General features: G+C 41.3%; 1 protein-coding gene and 1 pseudogene across 1 annotated transcript in view; one reads left to right on the top strand and one right to left on the bottom strand.

The window, feature by feature from the left end:
* Positions 1 to 22,909, top strand: part of GPC6 (glypican 6) — a 1,709,607-nt gene that overhangs the window by 690,715 nt on the left and 995,983 nt on the right. The window contains exon 3 of the mRNA XM_077297170.1: positions 21,096 to 21,487. Coding sequence (XP_077153285.1) covers positions 21,096 to 21,487 — 392 coding nt within the window. The remainder of the gene's footprint in view (positions 1 to 21,095; positions 21,488 to 22,909) is intronic.
* LOC143817562 (uncharacterized) lies at positions 15,456 to 18,291 on the bottom strand (annotated as a pseudogene).

Below are 22,909 nucleotides of genomic sequence, written 5' to 3'. Positions count from 1 at the left end.
TATTTTATTTACTCAGCCCAATGTTTTATAAATTTGTGAACTGCCTGAGGGTTAGAAATACTCCCTACTCCCGTAAATGAATTCATTGAAAGGTGTAGTTTACAAAATGTAGTCAACAGTGGGAGTATATGCAGTTTTGGCATGTCAGGGGCTCTTTAAAAGTGACATGAATCAGCAAATTATTCCATCCAAAAGTGCTCATTCCCTTTCCAGCCCTACCATGTGGCCAAGCAGTCATTTTCCAAAAAATATGGGGTACCTATGTACTTTGGAAAAATTGCACAACAAATTTTGGCATCCATTTTCTCATGTTACTCTTGTGAAAATAAAAAAAATTGGGGCTAAAGCAACATTTTTGTTGGAAAAGTTAGATTTTGTATCTTCGCGGCTCAACATTATAAATTTCTGTGAGGCACCTTGGGGTTAAATATGCTCACCACACATCTAGATACATTTCTTGTGAGTGTACTTTCCAAAATGGGGTCACTTGTGGGTGGTTTCCACTGTTTAGGCATCTCAGCGATTCTCCAAATGCGACATGGCGTTCGCTATTGATTCAAGACAATTTTGTATTCCAAAAGGCAAATGGCATACCTTTTCTTCCAAACCCTGCTGTGCACCAAAACAGTAATTTTTCCTCCACATATATGGTATCTGACTCCCTTTTTTCTTGCTATTCTTGTGAAAATAAAAAAAATTGGGGCTAAAATAACATTTTTGTAGAAAAAATGTGTTTTATAATTTTCGTGGCTCAACATTATAAAATTTTGTAAAGTCCTTGAGGGTTCAAGGTGCTCACCACACATCTAGATAATGTCCTTGAGGGGTCCAGTTTCCTAAATGGGGTAATTTGTGTGGGGTTTCCACTGTTAAGGCACATGAGGGGCCCTCCAAAAGCAACATGGTGTCTGCTATTGATTCCAGACAATTTTGAATTCCAAAACTCAAACAGTGCTTCTTCCTTTCTGAGCCCTGCCGTGCACCCAAACAGTAGTTTTCCACACCATATGGGGTATTGATGCACTCACGAGAAATCGCACAACAAATTTTATGGTGCATTTTCTCCTGTTCCCCTTGTGAAAATTAAAAATGTGATGCTAAAGTAACATTTTTGTGGGAAAAAGTTAATTGTTCATTTTTTACGTCCACATTCCATCAATTCCTGTGAAGCAACTGAAGTGTTAATAAACTTCTTTAATGTGGTCTTGAGCACCTTAGGGTAAGTAGTTTTTAGAATGGTGTCACTTTTTTTAAGGCTGGTGCAGCGGTGGTGCTTTGTGGTTTCCGGTGGTTCCGCTGGTATTTTGCGACAGGTTCGGTGGTGGTGCGGCAGGGCTCTGCCAGCATTTTGCAACAGGTGCGGTGGTGATGTTCTGTGCTGCGGCAGGGCTCTGCCAGCATTTTGTGAAAGCCCCCCATTGCTGCAATGTGATGGCCTCTGGGAAAATGGCCGCAGGGAGCGGCGCATGCTCATATTGAGATCTCGGCAACAAAATCTCGTCCCGAGATCTCGTCTCCCAAGATCTCAGGACAAGATCTCATTGCTGAAATCTCAATGTGCTGCGATGCGGTGGCCTTCCAGAAAATGGCCCCTGGGGGGTGGCATATGCTCAGATTCAGATCTCAGTGACGAGATCTCGTCCCTAGATCTCATTTCCCGAGATCTCGGTGCCAAGATCTCAATCTGAGCATGCACCGCCCCAGGCAGCCATTTTTCTGGAAGCCACCGCATCGCAGAAATGGATCTGCAGGGGGCCTCCGGGCTTTCAGAAAATGCTGGCAAAGCACTACTGCCGCACCAGCCCGGGAAAGGAGGTTGCATCGCCCTGCAGCATCGCCACAGTATTTTGTAAGTATACTGACTAAGACGCACCCCCATTTTCCACCAAAATTTTTTAGGAAAAAGGGTGTCTTGTAGTCCGAAAAAAATGGTAGTACCAATACTAATGCTTATGACACAGTGCCTGCCAGAGAATGCCCTCATAGATAATACCAGGTAGAAAGTAGTTGTTTTCTCCAGACTTTAACACTTTAACATGTACTTGTAAAATTTTCCAATGTTAAAAGACAGTATTTATAAAGCAAGACTCCCAGATTACTTTACCTTACAGCATTAATGGAACTCGACTCACAGGAGAAAAAAGAAAAGGCAGTTAGGTATCACAGATGTTATGCTCTGTAATCCACCATCTCAGAATTTCGTGTTGAATACATTTTAAAGTTCATTTTTAACTTGTATAGGGACACAAAAATTATAATAAAACTGCAAGAATAATTGGTTTAAGCAATTAGGGTGAAAGACCAAGAAGTTAAAGTCGTAATTAACATTTTTCATTAGTGAAATTATTCATTCAAAGAATTCCATAATTGACTTGAATGTTATATGTCAAGTCCCTTATTAAATGTTTGTTATGTCAAACAGCATTTATTCCCATAGTGCTATTTAATAGCGGCCAAAGTCACTTCAATAGCACATAATAAACATAGTCCTTTATGGAATGTACCAAAAAAGGACAAAAAGTGAGGTAAACAATTTAAAAAAAAAATAATATTTATTCATACAATTTTTAAAAATAATTAAATATTCAATAAAACAGACAGTACAATGGGACCTTCAAAATATAGGGGAAGGAAAAATGGCCAGCAACATATGTAGCAATAATTTATGACAGAAAAAACAGTCTAATATTATTGGTGTTTTTTTTTTTTTTTTAGAAATAATTAGAGTGCACAATAAGTTCCCCTCCAAAGTGGTGAACCTTTGGTATCCTAAAATGTCCAGACCTCAAGAAGTGAAGGGGAGGAAGCATCGCCAGCAACTACCGTTCTTGTGCACAGTTCCACAGCACTTGCCCATACCTCCATTAGGGTGAATAACCGGTATTTCCATACATTTATCCCCTTGGATCCTTGCTATTTCTATATTGCCTCTTTAGCTACACCTTGGCAAGCATAGGATTTTTTCCTTCTCAGCTTAACAAGTTAAATTTAACATTAGCTGTTTTTGCCTTGCATTTTGCTCTTAATAATTCACTTCTTGAGGTCTGGAAATTTTAGGATACCAAAGGTTCACCACTTTGGAGGGGAACTTATTGTGCACTCTAATTATTTCTAATAATAATAGACTGGTTTTTTTTGTCATAAATTATTGTTACATATGCTGCTGGCCATTTTTCCTTCCGCTATATGTTGGAGGTCCCATTGTCTGTTTTATTGAATATTTAATTATTTTTAAAAATTGTATGAATAAATATTAATTTTATTGAAATTGTTCACTTCACTTTTTGTCCTTTTTTGGTACATTCCATAAAGGACTATGTTTATTATTTCATATAGCATGTCAGCATCTTCAGAACTAAATTTTGACTATGATGTAGAACAAACCTTTCTTCCTTAATTAACTTCTAAAAAAAAAAGCCATTCAGTACACATTGTCATATGAAGCAAGTCAATCCCATATAGAGAAGCAAGAAAAGAGAGCACATGGTTAGGGTCAGTGCCGAATACAGTAATATGCTAGATGTGAAAAGCGCACCAGGTGTTGTTCTTTCATTGTCTAGTGAGTCTTTTTCATGCCACTGTGCACACTTACATTTCCCACTTATGGGATTTATACTGTTGTATCTAATGATACCATACCTTGTTAAATTACGTCTGTCGATCATCTGTATTAGTTTATGCTAATTGGTATCCATCTGTAATATTGGTATTATATCCTTATATATACTTTGCTATACCATTATACTTACCTTTACTATTTTCCTTGTAGCATTACACTACTGCTGATATTTACCACCTGGTTTTAAGTTTTCTATTACTAGATTTACCTTTGATACTTATTATTTGGCAGGAAGCCTATATTATTACATGTACCCTGGAACTCATCGTTTAGTATCAAGCTTGTTTCTACGTTTGAATCATGTTGTTCATACAACATTACGCACATCAGCTTTGATAATCTTGTGTCCTACCATTTTATAAAAGTTATTTTTTATTAAGCATACTGTTACCTTGCACTAATTTTTATAGGTTTTCTTCTATCTTTATGTGCTAATTGACATGCTTTCCATGTGCTCATGATATTTGTATAAGTTTGTATATCATTTCTACTTGGTAAAGGTAAGGTGATCTCAGAAGTACTCTAACTCCTCAATGAATAATATTTGTATCAATTTTTTTGTGACTTGCCTTATTTTTGCATTTTTCATTGTAATGGTGGCATTTCATATCAGACTAGCCTTCTGTTATTGCCAATGAAGATGCAGTAATTTTACATTGCCTTTGTTAGTAGCACTTTAGTTTGGCATTGTTGTCATTAGCTTAAATTCCAGTATGCAATACAAGCCAACATTATGATTTTGACCATTCGTGCATAGAGATTAACTATAGGTTACCAGTGATAACTTCATTAGTGAAACTGGATCTACAGTATCAGAAACCATGCTGATACCTTCTGATGCTCTTCTCATTCACGCCATCAGATTTATATTGACAGACATTTTGTCAAACAAAAGCAAAAGGGCCATTAATGAAATATAAAAGTCTTCTTTGTCCTTTTTGTTTTGGGTAAAACTAAATGAACAATTCAGTAATTTAGTTTATTCCCTGGGTGTCAAATTTTTTTATTTTATATGTTCTTTTAACCCCTTTCTGATCTCGGACGGGATAGTACATCCGAGGTCAGATCCCCTGCTTTGATGCAGGGCTCCGGCGGTGAGCCCACATCAAAGCCGGGACATGTCAGCTATTTTGAACAGCTGACATGTGCCCGCAATAGCAGCGGGTGAAATCGCGATTCACCCGCCACTATTAACTAGTTAAATGCTGCTGTCAAACGCAGACAGCGGCATTTAACCGGCACTTCCGGCCGGCGGCCGGAAATGAGCGCATCGCCGACCCCCATCACATGATCGGAGGTCGGCGATGCTTCTGAATAGTAACCATAGAGGTCCTTGAGGTACTGATCCCCGGCAGCTGTGAGCGCCACCCTGTGGTCGGCGCTCACAGCACACCTGCATTTCTGCTACATAGCAGCGAACATCAGATCGCTGCTATGTAGCAGAGCCGATCATGTTGTGCCAGCTTCTAGCCTCCCATGGAGGCTATTGAAGCATAGCAAAAGTAAAAAAAAAAGTAAAAAAAAATGTGAAAAAAATAAAAAAAATATAAAAGTTTAAATCACCCCCCTTTCCCCCCATTCAAAATAAATCAATAAAAAAATAATCAAACCTACACATATTTGGTATCTCTGCATTTAGAATCGCCCGATCTATCAATAAAAAAAGCATTAATCTGATCGCTAAACGGCGTAGCAATAAAAAAATTTGAAACGCCAGAATTGCGTTTTTTTGGTTGCCACGATATTGCATTAAAATGCAATAACGGGCGATCAAAAGAACGTATCTGCACCAAAATGCTATCATTAAAAACGTCAGCTCAGCACACAAACAATAACCCCTCACCTGACCCCGGATCATGAAAAATGGAGACGCTACGAGTATCGGAAAATGGCACAATTTTTTTTTTTTTAGCAAAGTTTGGAAATTTTTTTCACCACTTAGATAAAAAATAACCTAGTCATGTTAGGTGTCTATGAACTTGTACTGACCTGGAGAATCATAATGGCAGGTCAGTTTTAGCATTTAGTGAACCTAGTAAAAAAGCCAAACAAAAAACAAGTGTGGGACTGCACTTTTTTTGCAATTTCACCGCACTTGGAATTTTTTTCCCGATTTCTAGTACACGACATGGTAAAACCAATGATGTTGTTCAAAAGTACAACTTGTCCTGCAAAAAATAAGCCCTCACATGGCCAAATTGACGGAAAAATAAAAAAGTTATGGCTCTGGGAAGGAGGGGAGCGAAAAACGAACACGGAAAAATGGAAAATCCCAAGGTCATGAAGGGGTTAAATTTGAAGTAAAATAGAAAAAAATACTTAAATAATCTTATTTTATGTGTTTGTAATGTAAAATATTTCCATATTGCTTAGATTTTGAATGAATAAAAACATATTGCTGTGTAATATTCAGTTCTTTACAAGAAGAATGGGGAAATTAAGTAATTACTGCTTAAATATCATCAATATCATCCTTTGGGGTCAAAGACCTCGCCCTATCTTGGATCTCCTCATACCTTGCCAACCGCACATTTAGCGTTTCCTACTCCCATACTACCTCTTCATCTCGCCCCCTCTCTGTTGGTGTCCCTCAAGGCTCTGTCCTAGGACCCTTACTCTTCTCAATCTATACACTCGGCCTGGGACAACTCATAAAGTCCTATGGCTTCCAGTACCATTTATATGCCGATGACACTCAGATCTACCTCTCTGGTCCAGATGTCACCTCCCTGCTCTCCAGAATCCCAAAGTGTCTATCAGCCATATCCTCCTTCTTCTCCTCTCGCTTCCTCAAGCTCAATGTGGACAAATCTGAACTAATTATCTTTCCTCACTCTCGCATATCTTGCCTACCTGATCTATCTATCAAAATAAATGAAATCACACTTTCCCCTGTCCCCAAAATCCGCTGCCTCGGAGTAACCCTTGACTCTGCCCTGTCCTTCAAACCGCACATCCAAGCTCTCGCCACCTCCTGTCGCCTCCAGCTCAAAAATATTTCCAGAATCCGTCCTTTCCTCAACCCACACTCTACCAAAATGCTCGTGCATGCCCTAATCATCTCCCGCCTCGACTACTGCAACATACTCCTCTGTGGCCTACCTTCTAACACTCTCGCACCCCTCCAGTCCATCCTTAACTCTGCTGCCCGTCTAATTAATCTCTCTCCTCGCTACACTCCTGCTTCCCCTCTTTGCAAATCCCTTCACTGGCTCCCAATTTCTCAGCGTATCCAGTTTAAATTACTAACACTGACCTACAAAGCCATCCATAATCTTTCTCCTCCGTATATTTCCACACTAATCTCTCAATATCCTCCCTCACGTAATCTCCGGTCCTCCCAAGACCTCCTCCTTTCCTCCACGCTTATTCGCTCCTCACCCAATCGCATCCAAGACTTCTCCCGAATATCACCCATCCTCTGGAATTCAGTGCCCCAACACATCCGGTTATCCACTACTTTTGGATCCTTCAAAAGAAACCTGAAAACCCATCTCTTCAAAGAAGCTTACAGCCTGTAAAGACTACACGGCCACCTCAACACCACTGGAGCTACTGCAACCCTTGACCTACTGTCTCCTTCCCCACAATCCTGTAGATTGTAAGCCCGCAAGGGCAGGGTCCTCTTCCCGCTGTACCAGTCTGTCATTGTTAGTTTTGTTTACTGTAAGTGATATTTGTATTTTGATGTAACCCCTTCTCATGTACAGCACCATGGAATTAATGGTGCTATATAAATAAACAATAATAATAATAATAATAAAATATAACCTGTCAGTTAAAGTCCATTCTAAACTCATGTCTGCAAGGTAGCAAAAAAAGGAAGCAGTCAAGAAGAAAATCTGATTGATAAACATAATTTCTGTTCCTCACCATAAAACACGTCGTTGAATAATTGACTTTAATTTATGACCTGTCAAATAGAGCACTTGTAAGACTATTTAGCACTAAGCAAAGAAAGGGGAAAAAATTGTTTTGTCCAAGCGACTACATATAGTCTATTATATTTTACTGCACCATTCTCAATTCCCACGTGATATACCTGTATGAAAAGTACTTGTAGTAAAGCCACTCACAAAAACATCAACTTAATAGATTTGAAGATGGTAACCATTAGAAACACATTTTAGTATTTTAGTTGAACGAAAAAGGTAAGTTTCACAATTTTTAGCCCCAACACATTTATTACAATACAGATAAAAGGGGCAACTACTTTAATTAGCATACTATTGCTTTAAGGGAACTTAAAAGATCCCAACACTGCCATTTTGTCACGTTTTGACACACCCCAAGCATATAAAGTGAGTAAGTCTTGCTCATTTTTTGAACTCAAGATTTACCACTGATTAAATACCTTGTCATCACAGCTTACTGAGCTCTGAGCCCATAAGTCCCAAACAAAGACACCTTTCCAGAAACCACAGGAATAAATTATTGAAAAAAAAATCATGGAGGGCATGAAGGACCCAAAGTAAGATATTGTAAACAAGCAAAACAGTTCAAAATAAAAGGGAGATAGCCCTAAACACTTACAGTGTTTAACATATTTTCTGCTTCTTTAACCCTTTAGTAACCAAGCTAATTTTGTCCTTAGTGACCAGACCAAATTTTAGAAATCTGACCAGTGTCAATTTATGTGATAATAACTCTGGAATGCTTTGACGGATCCCACTGATTATAAAATTGTTTTTTTCATGATGTAATGTGCTGCATGATAGTTGTAAAATTTGTTTGATATGACTTGCATTCATTTGTGAAAGTATCTCAATTTTGGTGAAAACTTTGAAACAAATCGCTGTTTTCAAATTTTCAATCGTTATACCCTTAAACCGGTTAGTCATGCTGTACAAAAAAAAAAAAAATAACATTTCCCATACAGTTTGTCTACTTCACATCTGTATCATTTTTCAAACATCATTTTATTTTGTTAGGATTTTAGAGGGGTTAAATGCTTAGCAGTAACTTCTCATTTTTTTAACAAATTTTCAAAACATATTTCTTAAGGACCTATTCAGATTTCAATGGGCTTTGAGGAGCCTATAATTTGGAAATTCCCCAAAAGTAATATCATTTCAAAAACCACACCCCTCAAATACTTCAAAACTGTTGTCAGGATTTTTTTAAGCCTTCATATGTTTATAGGAATTAATGCAAAGTGAAATGAAAGAAAAAATTAAATTTTTCCTCGAAAATGTTGTTTTAGCCTAATTTTTTTCACTTTTACAAGAGGTAACACCAAAAAGCTGACACAAAGGTTTGTAACTCACTTTCTTACGAGTGCAACAAAACCCATTATGTAGTCAGAAAATTCAGTTTGGACAATCGACAGGGCTCAGAACAGAAGGAGTAATATTTGAATTTTGGAACATAAATTTGGCTGAAAGAGATGGTGAGCACTATGTTGAATTTGCAGGGCCCCTAAAGTGTCTAAACAGCAGACACCCACCACAAGTGACCCCATTTTGGAAACTAGACCCCTCAAGGATTTTAACCAGGGGAATAGTGAGCATTTTGAACTCACAGGTACCACACAGAATTTGATAATATTAGGTTGTCATATTGAATATGTTGTCATATCATTGACATTTTTGGTAACTTTTGAAAAAAACCTAACCTTAAGCCTATCTCTAGCCCAAAGCCTAACCTTAAGCCTAAGTCTAATCGTAAACCTAACCTTAAGCCTAAACCTAATTCTAGTCCTAACCCTAACAGCATAGAATGAAAGAAATAAAAGTTGTAAAATAAAAAAACTAAAAATTTTAATCTGACTAGGGGATGACACAGAGGGGTGATCAAAGGTGTGCACAGTGAGACACAGCTCAGGTGCTGTCCTGTTTACTAATTATTGTGCTTTTGGATCACTGTGATAGGGTCTATCACAGTAATCAAAAGTCAGCAACCAATAGGAAGAATCTCTGTTTTTGCCATGTGTAGGCAGCAGGAAATGGTGGTCGCACAGCCCATGTGCCACCCATTTTGTTTCATGAAGAGGATGGCTACCCACGGTGTTTTGGCAGTGTCAACCACTGAAGAATAGTGCATGCAGGTAACACTTACACCCTGAAGTTCATTGCCATAGAAAAAGTATTTAAATCGCACAGAGGGGGAGATTTTAGATGCAAAATACTTAATCGTGAGTCTTTCTGGATCTTCTAAGTGAAAATCAGGACACCTCTAGGTTTAAATAAAGAGTTGGATTTAATACTACAATATGACTGATTTTTTATGTGATATCTACATTGTAAGAATTATTTTCACTTTATTATTGCGTTAGTTCAAATTAATTACTACATTTCTAATAGGTTTTCTAATTGTTTTTATTATCACAGCTTTTGTTACATCAAGATATATCATCATGATCAGTAACCGTATTTTGCAATGCAGATTTTAGTGATTTTTATTCTCCTTCCTGTGGTATCACTTTGTGCTGTCTTTACAAGGGTTAACAGGGTAGGGAGTATCCACCTGTCTGTAGAATGATATTAATGATTGCACCTGTTACCTCTTTGTTGATCTGTATATAACTATCACGATGAGGGACCATATTCATACCATGAGTAAGACCTAACTGGTCGAAAGGCGTTGGTAGATTACCAGGGACCCCACAAGCTGCGCAAGCCTGAGACTATGTTTTTATGAATGTTCTGAATAAAAGTGAAGTTTTAATCATATGAATATCTGCACTGGAGACAACTTTTTTTTCCTTTGCCTGCATGAAGAGGAAGGGGGGCAAGGGATGGCATCACCGGTACCGAGGTACCATGAGCAGCTTGGGGACATAATTTTTCTCTCCTCTGAAATAATTTAACATGATTTTTACACTGGATGTTACCTTTTTAATGTGATCGCTGTTATTCGTTGAATAGTGACCATCACATGATGAAGGATTGAAAAAAACAGCCCTGATTGTGTTCTCCAGGGTTTCAGCTACCCCGGCAGCTGACATCCTGGAGAGTTATGGGCTTTGGGGGTGCTATTACTTTAATCCTGATCACTATTTTAACATGAATATCTCAGAGTTTGACCTGGATTTTCACAGCTTCTCATCAGTTCAGGTTGAGGATGTTAGGCCCTGGGATTCTCCCACTGCACAGGGCAGATCCCAAGCCTTGCTTGCATCAGTGGTCTCCCATTCAGCTTTCGCCACTGCAGGTGCTGCTGAGCAAAGATGTCAGTCCCAGGCTTGTGCTGTTCATCTGGTTACTGCTGGCTCTTCAACCAAGTCTATGGTAACCAGCGGTAGGCAGCGACGAACAGATGCTCTGGAGGCCAGAAATCACCCAAATGAACATGCTCATGATGTGGCAGCGTCTCATTGGTGGTCGGTCGTCAGCTGTCCTGGTGATGTGGCAGCCCCGGATTGGGCTGCGAACAAGGTCTTGTCCAACTGGACATGAACTGAACATACAAAAGGGTCTAAGAGGTGCACGCGGGTGTGCTAGTGTCATTCTCATTACATGTTTGTATGGGACATTGCATCAGTATGGTTTTTATCAGCATGTGCTCAGGCTCAGTGGTAAGCCGTTAGAATTCCGTTTCTCCAGAGAGGAGTTTGTCTGTATGAATTCAGGGCTGGCATCAAGCCACTAGAATTTCGGTTCCTCCGGAGATGATTTGGTTGAGTGCTTTTGCTGACTGTGTGACCACTGTTTGCTTCTTACCCCATGAGCAGGCTTCGTTCCCCTGTGAGGTTAACAGGGATCATATCTAGCACCATTTCTATTCTGTTGCTGTGTGCGAGTGACACAGCTCTATAGCAAAACATCCATTCCGTTACTGTGTGCGAGTAACACAGGTCTATAGCAGAGCATCTATTTCATTACTGTGTGCGGGTAACACAGCTCTATAGCAGAGCATCTATTCTGTTACTGTGTGCGAGTGACACAGCTCTAATGCAGAGCATCTATTCCTTTTCTGTGTGCAAGTGATACTGCTTCATGTGCTGTTCACTGAGTGGCATTTACCTCAGTGTGTGCAAGCAATCGCTCGCTGTGTGTTTAGTTCACACTAGTTGCAGTTTATCATCTCTGCACAGTGGACCCTGGGTTGCGATTGCACTTCTTTATTAAACTTATTTAGTGCAATCTGACAATTCTGACAGAGGAGATTTCCATTTACTTAGCTGTAAAAGGAAACTGTCACACTAAAAATGTAGTTCAATCTGCAGATATCATGTTCAAGAGCAGAATAAGCCAAATGTACTGATATATAGTGTAGTTAGAAAAGTTTCAAAGTTTCAGGTTGCTGGTGTGGCCTCAATTTTCTTTGAGCTGGATATTACATTTAACAAGCTTCCTACTGCTGGGTTTCCCTTATTCAGGGTCTCAGTCCTTCTTAGCCCTTATTCACACTTTTCTCATTAGGCATATGGTAAGGTTTTAATATTAAAGGTTAGGACCATGGTGAATAGGGTCACCGTGACACGATGGGCTGCCTTTTACATGTTTGTTATTAAAATTATGTTAACCAAGTACCCTAAATTATTTTAATGCACTATTGCTATTTAATTATTAACTGCATAGTAGACGCTAATTTTGTTTTTGTCTTGGGTTTTATCTGTTTAGTGACCAGTGTGAACATGAGGCTACATGCTGCATGCACACCAACTTATATTCCAGTTCATTGCTTTTGGCTTCATATAATTTATCTTCCTGCAAATTGAATTTCTTGGGTGGAATCCAAACTATAGCCCCAGGTAAAAAGGGCACCAAGTTGCATTAAGGATAGCGAACATGTACTGCAGATCATGTCTACTATGAGTCTCTTTCTGACTTCTGGCCCACTAGTGATTTAATATCCCTTTACACTTCTATTGCACACAAAGGAGACAAGAAGACACATGCAGATCAACTTTCCAAATGCAGTCATTGCTCTGAAGATTTACTACATTTTTTATTGTCTGCAGTTTTTTTCTTCTGAAAAACAATTATTTTATATTTAATAAGGATTTTTATTTACAACTCCAGGGCTGTTCAATCAGAGCATACTTGACTCCATCTATAACCAATATATATGTTACCTTATCTAAACACCCTACTAATTGGTAATATAGCTCTTAATACTGTAACCTGCAATCATCATGGAAAACCTATTACAAACAGTGCTATATTACATGCTAACAGCAACCATCCCAAAGACATATTATGAAATTTTCCATTGGGCAAATTTATCAGGCAAAGACACAGCTGCACAAACAACACTGACTATGAAAAGGAATGTATTAATATCAATACGTTAAAATAATGGCAGATGTAAAAAACAGGGTAAATTAACTCACATCATTCAAACAAAAATGTAACGCCAGAAGTAGGGAAAACAAAATTACCTTTTCCACATGATACATCACAAACTATAGTCAAATCATCTCCATCAACTAATACATACTGATTCTTTACGTAGATGACACTTTAAAACAATTTTTGGATATAGGTTGCAAGAATTTTATGGCTCGAAGAGTCACAACTATTGCCATCCTTGTTTTTTCCAGACACTATACAAATTACATCTCTCTCCTAGAAACTGACTTTCTTCCAAAGTAACTAGTGTTTTTATAAACATAATACAAAATATTTGGTTCATGATTTGGTCCTTGCATGCCACTATTTTGGATTTAAAATTAAACAAATGAGATGCAATTAAAGTGTAAACTTTCAGGTTTAAAGGGGTTGAACAAGAATATCCCATAAAACATGTAGGAACTGCAACCATTTTTCTACACAGGCTCCTCATTTCAGGGGTCAAAAGTAATTGGATAAATGCATTTTATCATAAATAAAATGCTCATTTTTAATACTTTGTAGTAAATCCTTTGAAGGCAAAGACTGTCTGAAGTCTGGAAGCCATCCATGTCACCAAACGCTGGATTTCCTCCTTTGTGATTTTTTTTCATTGAACAAATTCTATATTATCATACATTCCAAAAATAAGCTAACAAACCGTGTACTTTGCCTTATCCCAATACACATAATTCTACATGATTTGTACATAGCATAAGAATACAAAGCACTAACTATACATAAAAGTCCTATGCTACTCAAAAATACTCAATACTCAAGCTGAAAGAAACAGTCAAACGGTACCATAATAAAGGAAGGGGAGTGGATCGTGGGGATAGGGAGGGGGTGATCACTGGCCCAAAGCTTTATTGAAAGACAAGACACATAAGGGGACAGGGTGAGGAAAAGGGGTTTAGTCCTCATCCTCCGGACGGTCGACAATGGAATAGTCTCTGAGCAGGCTGTGGATCAGTCTGTGACAGTTCTAGATGGACTTCCTCTCGCTCCTCAAGATGAGCCGGTTCCTGGTGACTGAAATAGCATTCTTAAAGCAGCTCATTAGGCAACAAGCCTCTTGAATGGCTCCGATGGTATGAACCCCAGGGAAGAGTCTGTAAAGCATAGAAAGGTGCGATAAGCTTGCTCTGGGGATAGAGTTTCTCTAGTCATCCTCAAGGGCAGTCAACAGGTGCTCTGCAAACTGGCAGTCCCAAAAAGTGTGCAAAAGCCCATGAAGGGCTACCTTGGGCAGTACCGGGTCTTAGACAGGTTCCGGGCATGCATGAATGACTGGAAAGGCAGCCCGCCCTGAATCGTCATCCATGACAAGTCCTTGTGCCCGTTGGTCAGCCTATCAGATGACACATTTGTCCACATGGTATCCAGCGTGTCTTGGTGGAGTCCTGTGATGTTCTCAACATCGTCCTTAGCTCTGATCAGCTTGTGGATAGCTGGATAGCTTTGGCTTCCACAAGTTGGGCTTGAGTCCCTCCAGTTGGTGTTCCCGCACAAACCGAACAACGTCCCCATAGAACCATGGTGTTGTCCAGTTGCAGGGGAAGGAGCTGTCCCACTTATCCCAGCTGAGTCGTCTCCAAAGAGGAAGCAGGAAGAAGCAAGGCATGAACCTGCCCACATAGCCTCTCTTGACTTGTCGAATCAGGTGAACACAATCATACACGAAGGAGGATGGCAGGAGGGTGGGGATGTCTTGAATGCCCTTCCCACCCTTTGTGAGGCTTTTTGTACATGATGACCTGCTATACTCTGTGCATCTTGGATCCCCAGACAAAGTGAAACACTGTCCTGGTAATTGCCCTGCACACGGTGACATGGGGGGGCTGAAATATTGGTTAACCTTAGCCAAGTATTCTTGCCAAGACTTGAGGGCTGCTCCTTCCCCCCGAACCAGACTACAAAAACTTTGATGACATCCGACTAAACTTTGAAGGGGAAGGTGGCAGAGGAGGCCAATTGCCAATCCCTGAACAACATTGTTTCTGACTTCCTGCAGTTGACTTTGGCCCCTGAAGCTTGACTGAACATCTCACACATCTGGACAAGGGTGATAACAGAGCCACGGTCAGAACAGAAAATGGTGACGTCATCCTTGCAGAGCAAGCACTTGAACTCATATCATCCCGTACCTGGTGTGGTGATCCCTCTGATCTCTCCATTCTGCCGGAGAGCCTCTGTGAGTTCTATGACACAAATAAAAAGAGGTGATAGAGGGCAGCCTTGTCTGACCCCAGAGAGAACAGGGAAGGGGTCAGTCTTCCAGCCGTTCACCAACACCGAGTTATGGATATCAAAATACATCAGATGGACATAGGATAAAAACATGCTACCCAAACCTACCTGGTGCAGTGCTCTGCCAATGAACTCATGGGAGACCCGGTCGAAGGCCTTTTCTTGATACAAGGGGACCATGGCCTTGTGTGCACAGTGGACCTTGATGTACTCGTCCGTGTCCCGCACAAAAGCAAAGCTGTCTGCAATGCAACGTCCAAGGATTCTGCAGGTCTGTCTGGGTGGATGATCCATCCGATGACTGTCTTCAGTCATGTCACCATCATCTTGGCCAGGATCTTGTAGTCCAAATTGAGCAGAGTGATTTGACGCCAATTCTGCAGGTCACACCTCTCTCTTTTCCACTTGTACAGGATTGTGACCATTCCTTCCCTCAATGACAGAGGCATTCTACCCTCCACCACCATCTCCTCGTACAGGTCCAACAGGTCAGAGCAGATGAGGCCTCCCAGCACTCCATAGAGCTCTGCTGGAAGTCCATCTCTTCCTGGGGTTCTGTTGGTCCTAAAGGATTTAGCAGCAGAGAGCAATTCAGCCACCATCAGAGGTTTGTCCATGGCTGCCACGCCTGCAGGGTCAAGATGGTTAGTAATACCTGACAGCATCGGGGTCGGTATTCTTGGCCTAGAAAAAGCAGTGAAACTCAGGTTTAACATACTCACACCAGTCATAAACAGTTCAGAAGCTACCTTTGTAGTATCTCCACATTGTGTAGGTAGCTCTAAGTTCCTCTACAACCTCAGACTAAACTTGCAGAGCACAATTCAGCTTCCAGGAGCCAGGGCCAGATGGAAAATTGTGGCCAAGGACACCTTGTAAGTGAATGACTCTGTGGTCAGAGAAGAAGCAGGGAACCATAGAGTGCATACTCTGCTTGACTGTCCAAGAGGTGAACATAAAGTCGATCATGGAATGAAGTGAGCCATAAGGTCGGCTTCACAAATAGTTCGCTGAGCCTCTCCCCATAGCACCCACCACATCCTCAACAAAGGCTTGGGTCACCATCTCGATGAGCAGCTTTGACTACAACCATCTTCCTCGATGCGGCAATTGAAATCCTTGGCCATCACAGAGATCCTGGTGGTGGTAAGACTGAAGTTGCAGGGTTGGGAAAAGCCTCAAGTGCTCATTCTTGAAGAAAGTTGATGAACCTGACAGGTTCCTCTGCCCAGTTGCCGTCTGCGACAAGAAGCCTGCCACAGAAGAGCTCCTGGATGGACTCAAGAGTCAAAGCGCCCCTCTGATAATAATGGCGACCCCCTGCAGACTTGCAGTCACCCCCTCTGGAACAGTAGGATGGACCATGGGGCCAATCCCTGGCCAGATGTTTGAAGGACCATGAGAAAGGGAGAGAACATTCCTGTAACATATAGACATCACACAACTGTTCTATAAGAAAAGCATAAACGGTCTAACGTATGAACTTGTCCTTGATGCTCCAACCATTAATGGAAAATATGGTAATATAAGCCATGATTTAGGGAAAAAGTTAGTGCAGGCAATACACCTTAGTTACCACTCTGGTCAGGTGGGTCCCCTTCTATAACCTCTGCCAGTGATTCGATCGCCACCCGGCCCTGTTCCTTCATCTGGTTAAGCAGTGTGGCCTCTAATTCGGCAACTACCAGCTCTCCTCCTCTGAATCAGCCACCAAGATTTCATTCATGTGCTTCATCTCCTCTGGCTCAGGAAGGATGTCCTCCTCCTCACCCTTTTAACTGATTATCTCCTATTTGAAGGTTTCAGCAGCTAGGCTGTCCTCCACTTTCCTCATTCCCTGGGTTGGATCTTGGGAGTCAAGAAGGAAAATGTTCTCCTCATAGGAGGTTGAAGTGGCTGGAGAAAATGTTAGTTCCACCTCAATCATGATCTGGGGGGTAGAGTGTCTGCTGGGGAATGGGAGAAAACACCTGCTGAGGAGTAGGGAATGGAGATAGAAGTGGAGTCCTCATTAGGGGTGGACGGGGTGGGGAGGGTTTGGACAGAGGTGACAGAGGGGGGATCCGTACATGGACAACAGTTTTCTTACCCGCCTTTGCCTTTTTTTTCCATGGGCTTTGAGGCTGCTGGGACCACCGCTGGTGATTTGTTCTCTGACACCTTGCCTGCTTTGGCCTTGGTTGTTTGGGCCTTAGTCGCTGGGGCTTTGGTTGTCGCGGCCTTGGTCATCGCAGGCCTGGTTATCAGGGCCCTGGCCTCTGGAGCATGGTTCATTGTAGCCACTGATGCCCATGATCTCACTCTCTCTTGGGGCAGTTTTTGTAAAGATGAGCCGCCAGTCTACTGTACATAGTTAACAGGACATCTTTCTCAGGCAGTCCTTCGAGCTGTTTCCCATCACCTGACAAATCCTACAGGCATCCTTCTTGCAGTTCTTCATTTCATGCCTGTTCTTGCCGCATGTCCTGCAGTTACGTGGCATAACCAGGTAGTAAATGAGTTACCCAGGGAAAATGTTGCGGGCAGGTGCAGAAGTCCATCCGAGTAAGCCTGGTCCCTGTGGAGTCTAACAGTCACTGACCACTTACCTGTCCAGAAGCCAGAACCATTCAGGATGTGGTATGATTCCCTCACAACCAAATAGAAGCATCTCAGGAAGGTGCAGATGTCTTTACCTGGGCTGTGTGGGTTGTGCATCACGACAATGATCCTCCTTTTGTCCCTCTGGATAGGTCAGCTACTTGTAAAAGTCAGAGGAAGATGAATCTGATCCTCCTTCACTTACCATTTCCCAGAACCTCCTGCAGGCATGCACTGTGGTGAAGGTGACTAAGAAGATCCCCATCAATAAGGTCTAGAAGTTGAGGGTTTCTGACCTGGAGAAGCCTCGATCCAGCAACATCTTCTGGCAGAACACGTCCGGGACATGTCTGGCACTCTTCCATCCACTTCCCTGAGCTTCAGGGCCCCAGTCTGCCTCATCAAGGACTCCAGGTTTGGATCTTCCTGGCGAGACTTCTGGGCTCCCTTCTGCTGGCTGGTCATGGAGGCAGAGTCCTTGAGAGCAGAAGTGGCCTCTGGCTGGGGCTCCCTGGTGGTCCCTTGCTCCAAGCTCTTCTTTTCAGCCTTCCTCCCAGAGCTTGCCATGGTTCCTCTTGCAGGTGACACTTGGAGCTGGATCTGGAACTCTTTCTCGGAATGGTGGAACTATGCAAATTTTTCCACCGTCTTTTTCTGGACAAATTCTCCAAAAGGTCTTTGTCTCACTGGTTTTCTTCCTCAAAGATTCCTCAGGACAGCACGATTTTTCCCCCAGCCTTCTCTTGTAGATCTACTTCCTCCAGCTGAAATCTGTCTTTTCCTCCTTTCGATGTCAGCAGGTCTCTGCAGCTCTTCTGGTCTGTTTGATCATCTTCATCAAGTGTAGATCTTAGCTCTGTGTTCTTAAAAGAACAGATGCTACACTTTCCTCCTTTGTGATTCTGCAGCTGACTTCAGTTGTTGCTTATTTGTGGGTCTTTCTGCCTTAAGTTTTGTCTTAAGCATGTGTTCCAAGGGGTATCATTTCTTGATGGAGGAAGAGGACTAAAACTCTAGTGACACTTATAGGAAGCAGCAATCCTAAAAGTCAATGTTGACCTTTTAATGATCCTTGCAGGTAGGTGGCACTAGAGTCTTAGTCCTCTTCCTCTCTGAAAAGACAATTTGCATATTTCCCAGAGGAGCATTGCAGCATAAAAGTCTCCTCATCTCGGCATGCTTGACATGTCACTTTCCGCAAGGAGAAACAATACCCCTTGGATCCCAGTGAGACACCTCTCACACAGCCAAACCAGAGCTCACACTTTGCACTGACAATGAGCTGTAGCCTCAAACACAGTGTCTGCAAATTGAGATTCTGTTTTTAGCTTTTATCCTAAGTCATCTAACTAGGTTTGTTAAAGAGTCAACATTGACTTTAAGGATTCCTACTTCCAATAGGGGCACTAGAGCTTTAGTCCTCTTCCTCTCTGAAGAAATAATTAGCATCTTAAGCATGTGAAATTATGCAAATTGTCTCTTCAGAGAGGAAGAGAGCTAGAACTGTAGTGCCACCTATTGGAAGGTAGCAATCCTACAAGTTAATGTTGACCCTTAACGAACCTTGTCACATGACTTAGGATAATAGCCAAACCATAATCTCATTTTGCAGACACTGTGTTTCGGGGTACTGCCCTTTATCAGTGCAAAGCGGATATCTGGTTTGGCTGTGTGAGAGGCGTCAGACCGTTATCCAAAAAGTATAATTTCTCCTTGCGGAGATCAACATGCTAAGCATGCCGAGATGAGGAGACTTAAAGCCTCAATGCTCCTCTGGGTAATATGCTAATTATGCAAATTGTCTCTTCAGAGAGGAAGAGAGCCAGAATGCTAGTGCCACCTATTGAAAGGTAGCAATCCTACAAGTCGATGTTGACCCTTTAACGAGATTGTCACATGACTTAGGATAATAGCCAAACCAGAATCTCAATTTGCAGACTCAATTCCATTCGTCTCCTGTAATAATAAAGAAATAAAAAGCAACAATATCCCTCACTTATCCATCATTCTGTCCAATGTTGTAATCCATGTCTGTGGTATAAACAGTTTTCGGTGGAATGGACGTTAGGTGAATAAAACAGTTTTTTTAATTATTTATTTACAGCTCAGGCGCTGGCTATTGAATACTCCCATCAGTCACTGCTGCTCTCACTGTTATTAGCAGAGCAGGTGTTGGCTGATAGGAGCAGTAGTCCCATCAGCTGACACCAGTGACTGGAGGTATAAAGATCACAGCTGCGTGAGAACCACGACTGTCTGACTGATCGTGATGATTTTACTGCCGATCAGATGCAGTGTTTGCCTCGCTGTCATGCACAAGGCAAACACTGGATGTCCGAGCCCCCATTCAAGTGAATGAGGTCCAGGTTTGGGTTTGGTTCCCGGTACTGTTCTGGTACCCGAACCTGAACTTTTTGTAATTGATTGGTAGAACCCACTGGACCCAAACATCCAGGTGTCCGCCCATCTCTACTAAGGAGGAAGATAAAAAAGTGATAAACATGATTATGGTTATTGTGTGTTGAGTTTCTAAAGGGCTAGGATCTGCTGTTGTGGCTATATCCTAGTACCACTGCATGGACAAATAGAGACGGTGGATCATCTGCCTTTTAAAACTTGACACTTGCCTTGGCTTTCCTGCAAAATTTGGGGAGTTGTTCCAACTATTAGGCCATGTTCACACGTTCAGTATTTGGTCAGTATTTTACATCAGTATTTGTAAACCAAAACCAGGAGAGGATCAATCAGAGGAAAATTATAATAGATACACGTCACGACTCACCACATCGGTATTTTTCACCAGCTCCTGATTTTGGTTTACAAATACTTATGTAAAATACTGACCAAATACTGAATGTGTTAACGTGGTCTTACGGTGAGTTATTTTACTTGGAGGACCAGTGGATGCTCCCAGATCAGTATATTTTTTTGTCGCCATATTACATTCATTAAAGTTTGTGTGAATGTCCTGTTGAATATTCTCCAGATGACACAATAAAGTTTCTTTGATTGTTTACTGGTCAAGCATCGCTACATACTCTCTGTCAAACACCTCATCAAATAGTAGACAGGTCTTTGCGGTGCTGACTACACACATGTAATGCATTTTTAGAAACTACAATGACATTAATTTGGATTTTATTGTTGGTACTGTGGATATAATAACTATTACAAGAACTATTATTTATTACAAGATTAGCAATTTTCTTAAATTAGATGACCTCAAACTTATATTTTGTTTAAATTTAAAAAATGTTTATTTTGGTATTTATGTCACAGTTTAATTTTTAATACTACTTTTTCCTAAGCACTATTTTCTTTTTTATTCTATAATATTAATGTTAATTAATATTTATTGTTGGTCTCTTTAGAATTTTTCAAATCCCTTCTGGAGAATGCAGAAAAATCTCTTCATGAAACATTTGTAAGGACGTATGGATTGCTTTACACACAGAACTCAGAAATATTCCAGGACTTATTTACTGAACTAAAACTCTACTACACTGGCGGAAATGTCAACCTGGAAGAAATGCTGAATGATTTCTGGGCTCGTCTGCTGGAACGTATGTTTCAGCTGATAAATCCGCAATATCATTTTTCAGAAGACTATCTTGAATGTGTCAGCAAATACATTGATCAACTAAAGCCATTTGGTGAAGTACCTAGAAAGCTTAAAGCTCAAGTTACTAAAGCTTTTGTGGCAGCTCGAACATTTGTTCAAGGGTTAACTTTAGGACGGGAAGTGGCCAACAAAGTGTCCAAGGTAAAAACAAATATATTTATTTTATTTAGACATTTTTGTATTTCGCTTGTCATATAACTTATAATATACAGTATATGGAAGAAACTAAATATTCTGTTTTGATGCATTTTTTTATGCAAACATAAGTGAGTTGAAAAAGAATAAAACATAAAAAAGAAAAAGCGACAGAACTGATCTCTTTTGTAAATACTCTTTACTTTGGCTAGTTAGCATCTGTGATTCCAGCTTTAAAGGGGAATTATAATTATTTTTTCACTTTAATGCATGTTTGGGGTGGCTAAATATAATTTTTTAGTTGGGTTTTATTAAAGTGTTTGCACCATTTGCCTTTTATAGGCTCTTTTCTAGTACCTTTAACTTTGATGTGGTTTGTTGAAATAAATCAGAGGAAATTAGAAAAAAAAATTGAAGCAAAAATTGTGGTCAGTTCTGTACGAATATCCCTTATCCTGGTATATATGCTCCCCTCATCCACATCCTGGTATACATGGCCCCCTTCCCCATCCTGGTATGCATGGTCCCGCTATCCCCATCCTGGTATGCATGGCCCCCTCATCCCAATCATGGTATGCATGGCCTGCTCATCCCATCCTAGTATGTATGGTCCCCTTATCCCCATCCTGGTATGCATGGCCCCCTTACCCCTATCCTGGTATACATGGCCTCCTCATCCCTATCCTGGTATGCATGGCCTCCTCATCACTATCCTGGTATGCATATCCTACTCATCCCTATCCTGGTATGCATGGCTCAATCCCCATCCAGGTATGTATGGTCCCATCATCCCTATCCTGGTATGCATGGCCCCCTTATCCCTCTCCTGGTATGCTTTGCCCCATCCCCATCCTAGTATGCATGGCCCACTCATCCCTACCCTGGTATGCATGGCTTCTTCAACCCTATCCTGGTATGCATAGCCTCCTCATTCGTATCCTGGTATACATGGCCCCCTCATCCCTAGCCTGGTAGGCATGTTCTCTTTATTCATAGCCTGGTAGGCACAAACCCTCTCATCCTTATCCTGGTAGGCATGGTCCCCCTCATCCTTATCCTGGTGTACAAGTCCCTCATCTCCATCCTGGTATGCATGGCCCCATCCTTATCCTGGTATGGTTGGCCCCCTCCCCAGCCTGGCATGCAGGGCCCCATCAGAAAAACATAAAAAACCCATGAACCCTTATACTTACCTTCCTAGGCTCCCTCGCCTCTTCCTGTTCAAATGCCAGCAGCTGATTTATGCTTGTAAGCAGCACATAGCAGTGACATTATGTGCTGCTTGTAAGCCAAGTACAGCTGCTGGAATACTCACTGCTCCCCACACCGGGACTATGTGCATGGAGAGCAGTGAATATTCATTGCTATTTAATAGCGGGCGGCTTCCCATAGCCATCGGCTTCCTGCAGCTGCCGGGCTATCATGTGT

Source organism: Ranitomeya variabilis, chromosome 3 (genome assembly GCF_051348905.1).
Source record: "Ranitomeya variabilis isolate aRanVar5 chromosome 3, aRanVar5.hap1, whole genome shotgun sequence".
Taxonomy (NCBI): Eukaryota; Metazoa; Chordata; class Amphibia; order Anura; family Dendrobatidae; genus Ranitomeya; species Ranitomeya variabilis.
This window is presented reverse-complemented; position numbering and strand designations above follow the sequence as displayed.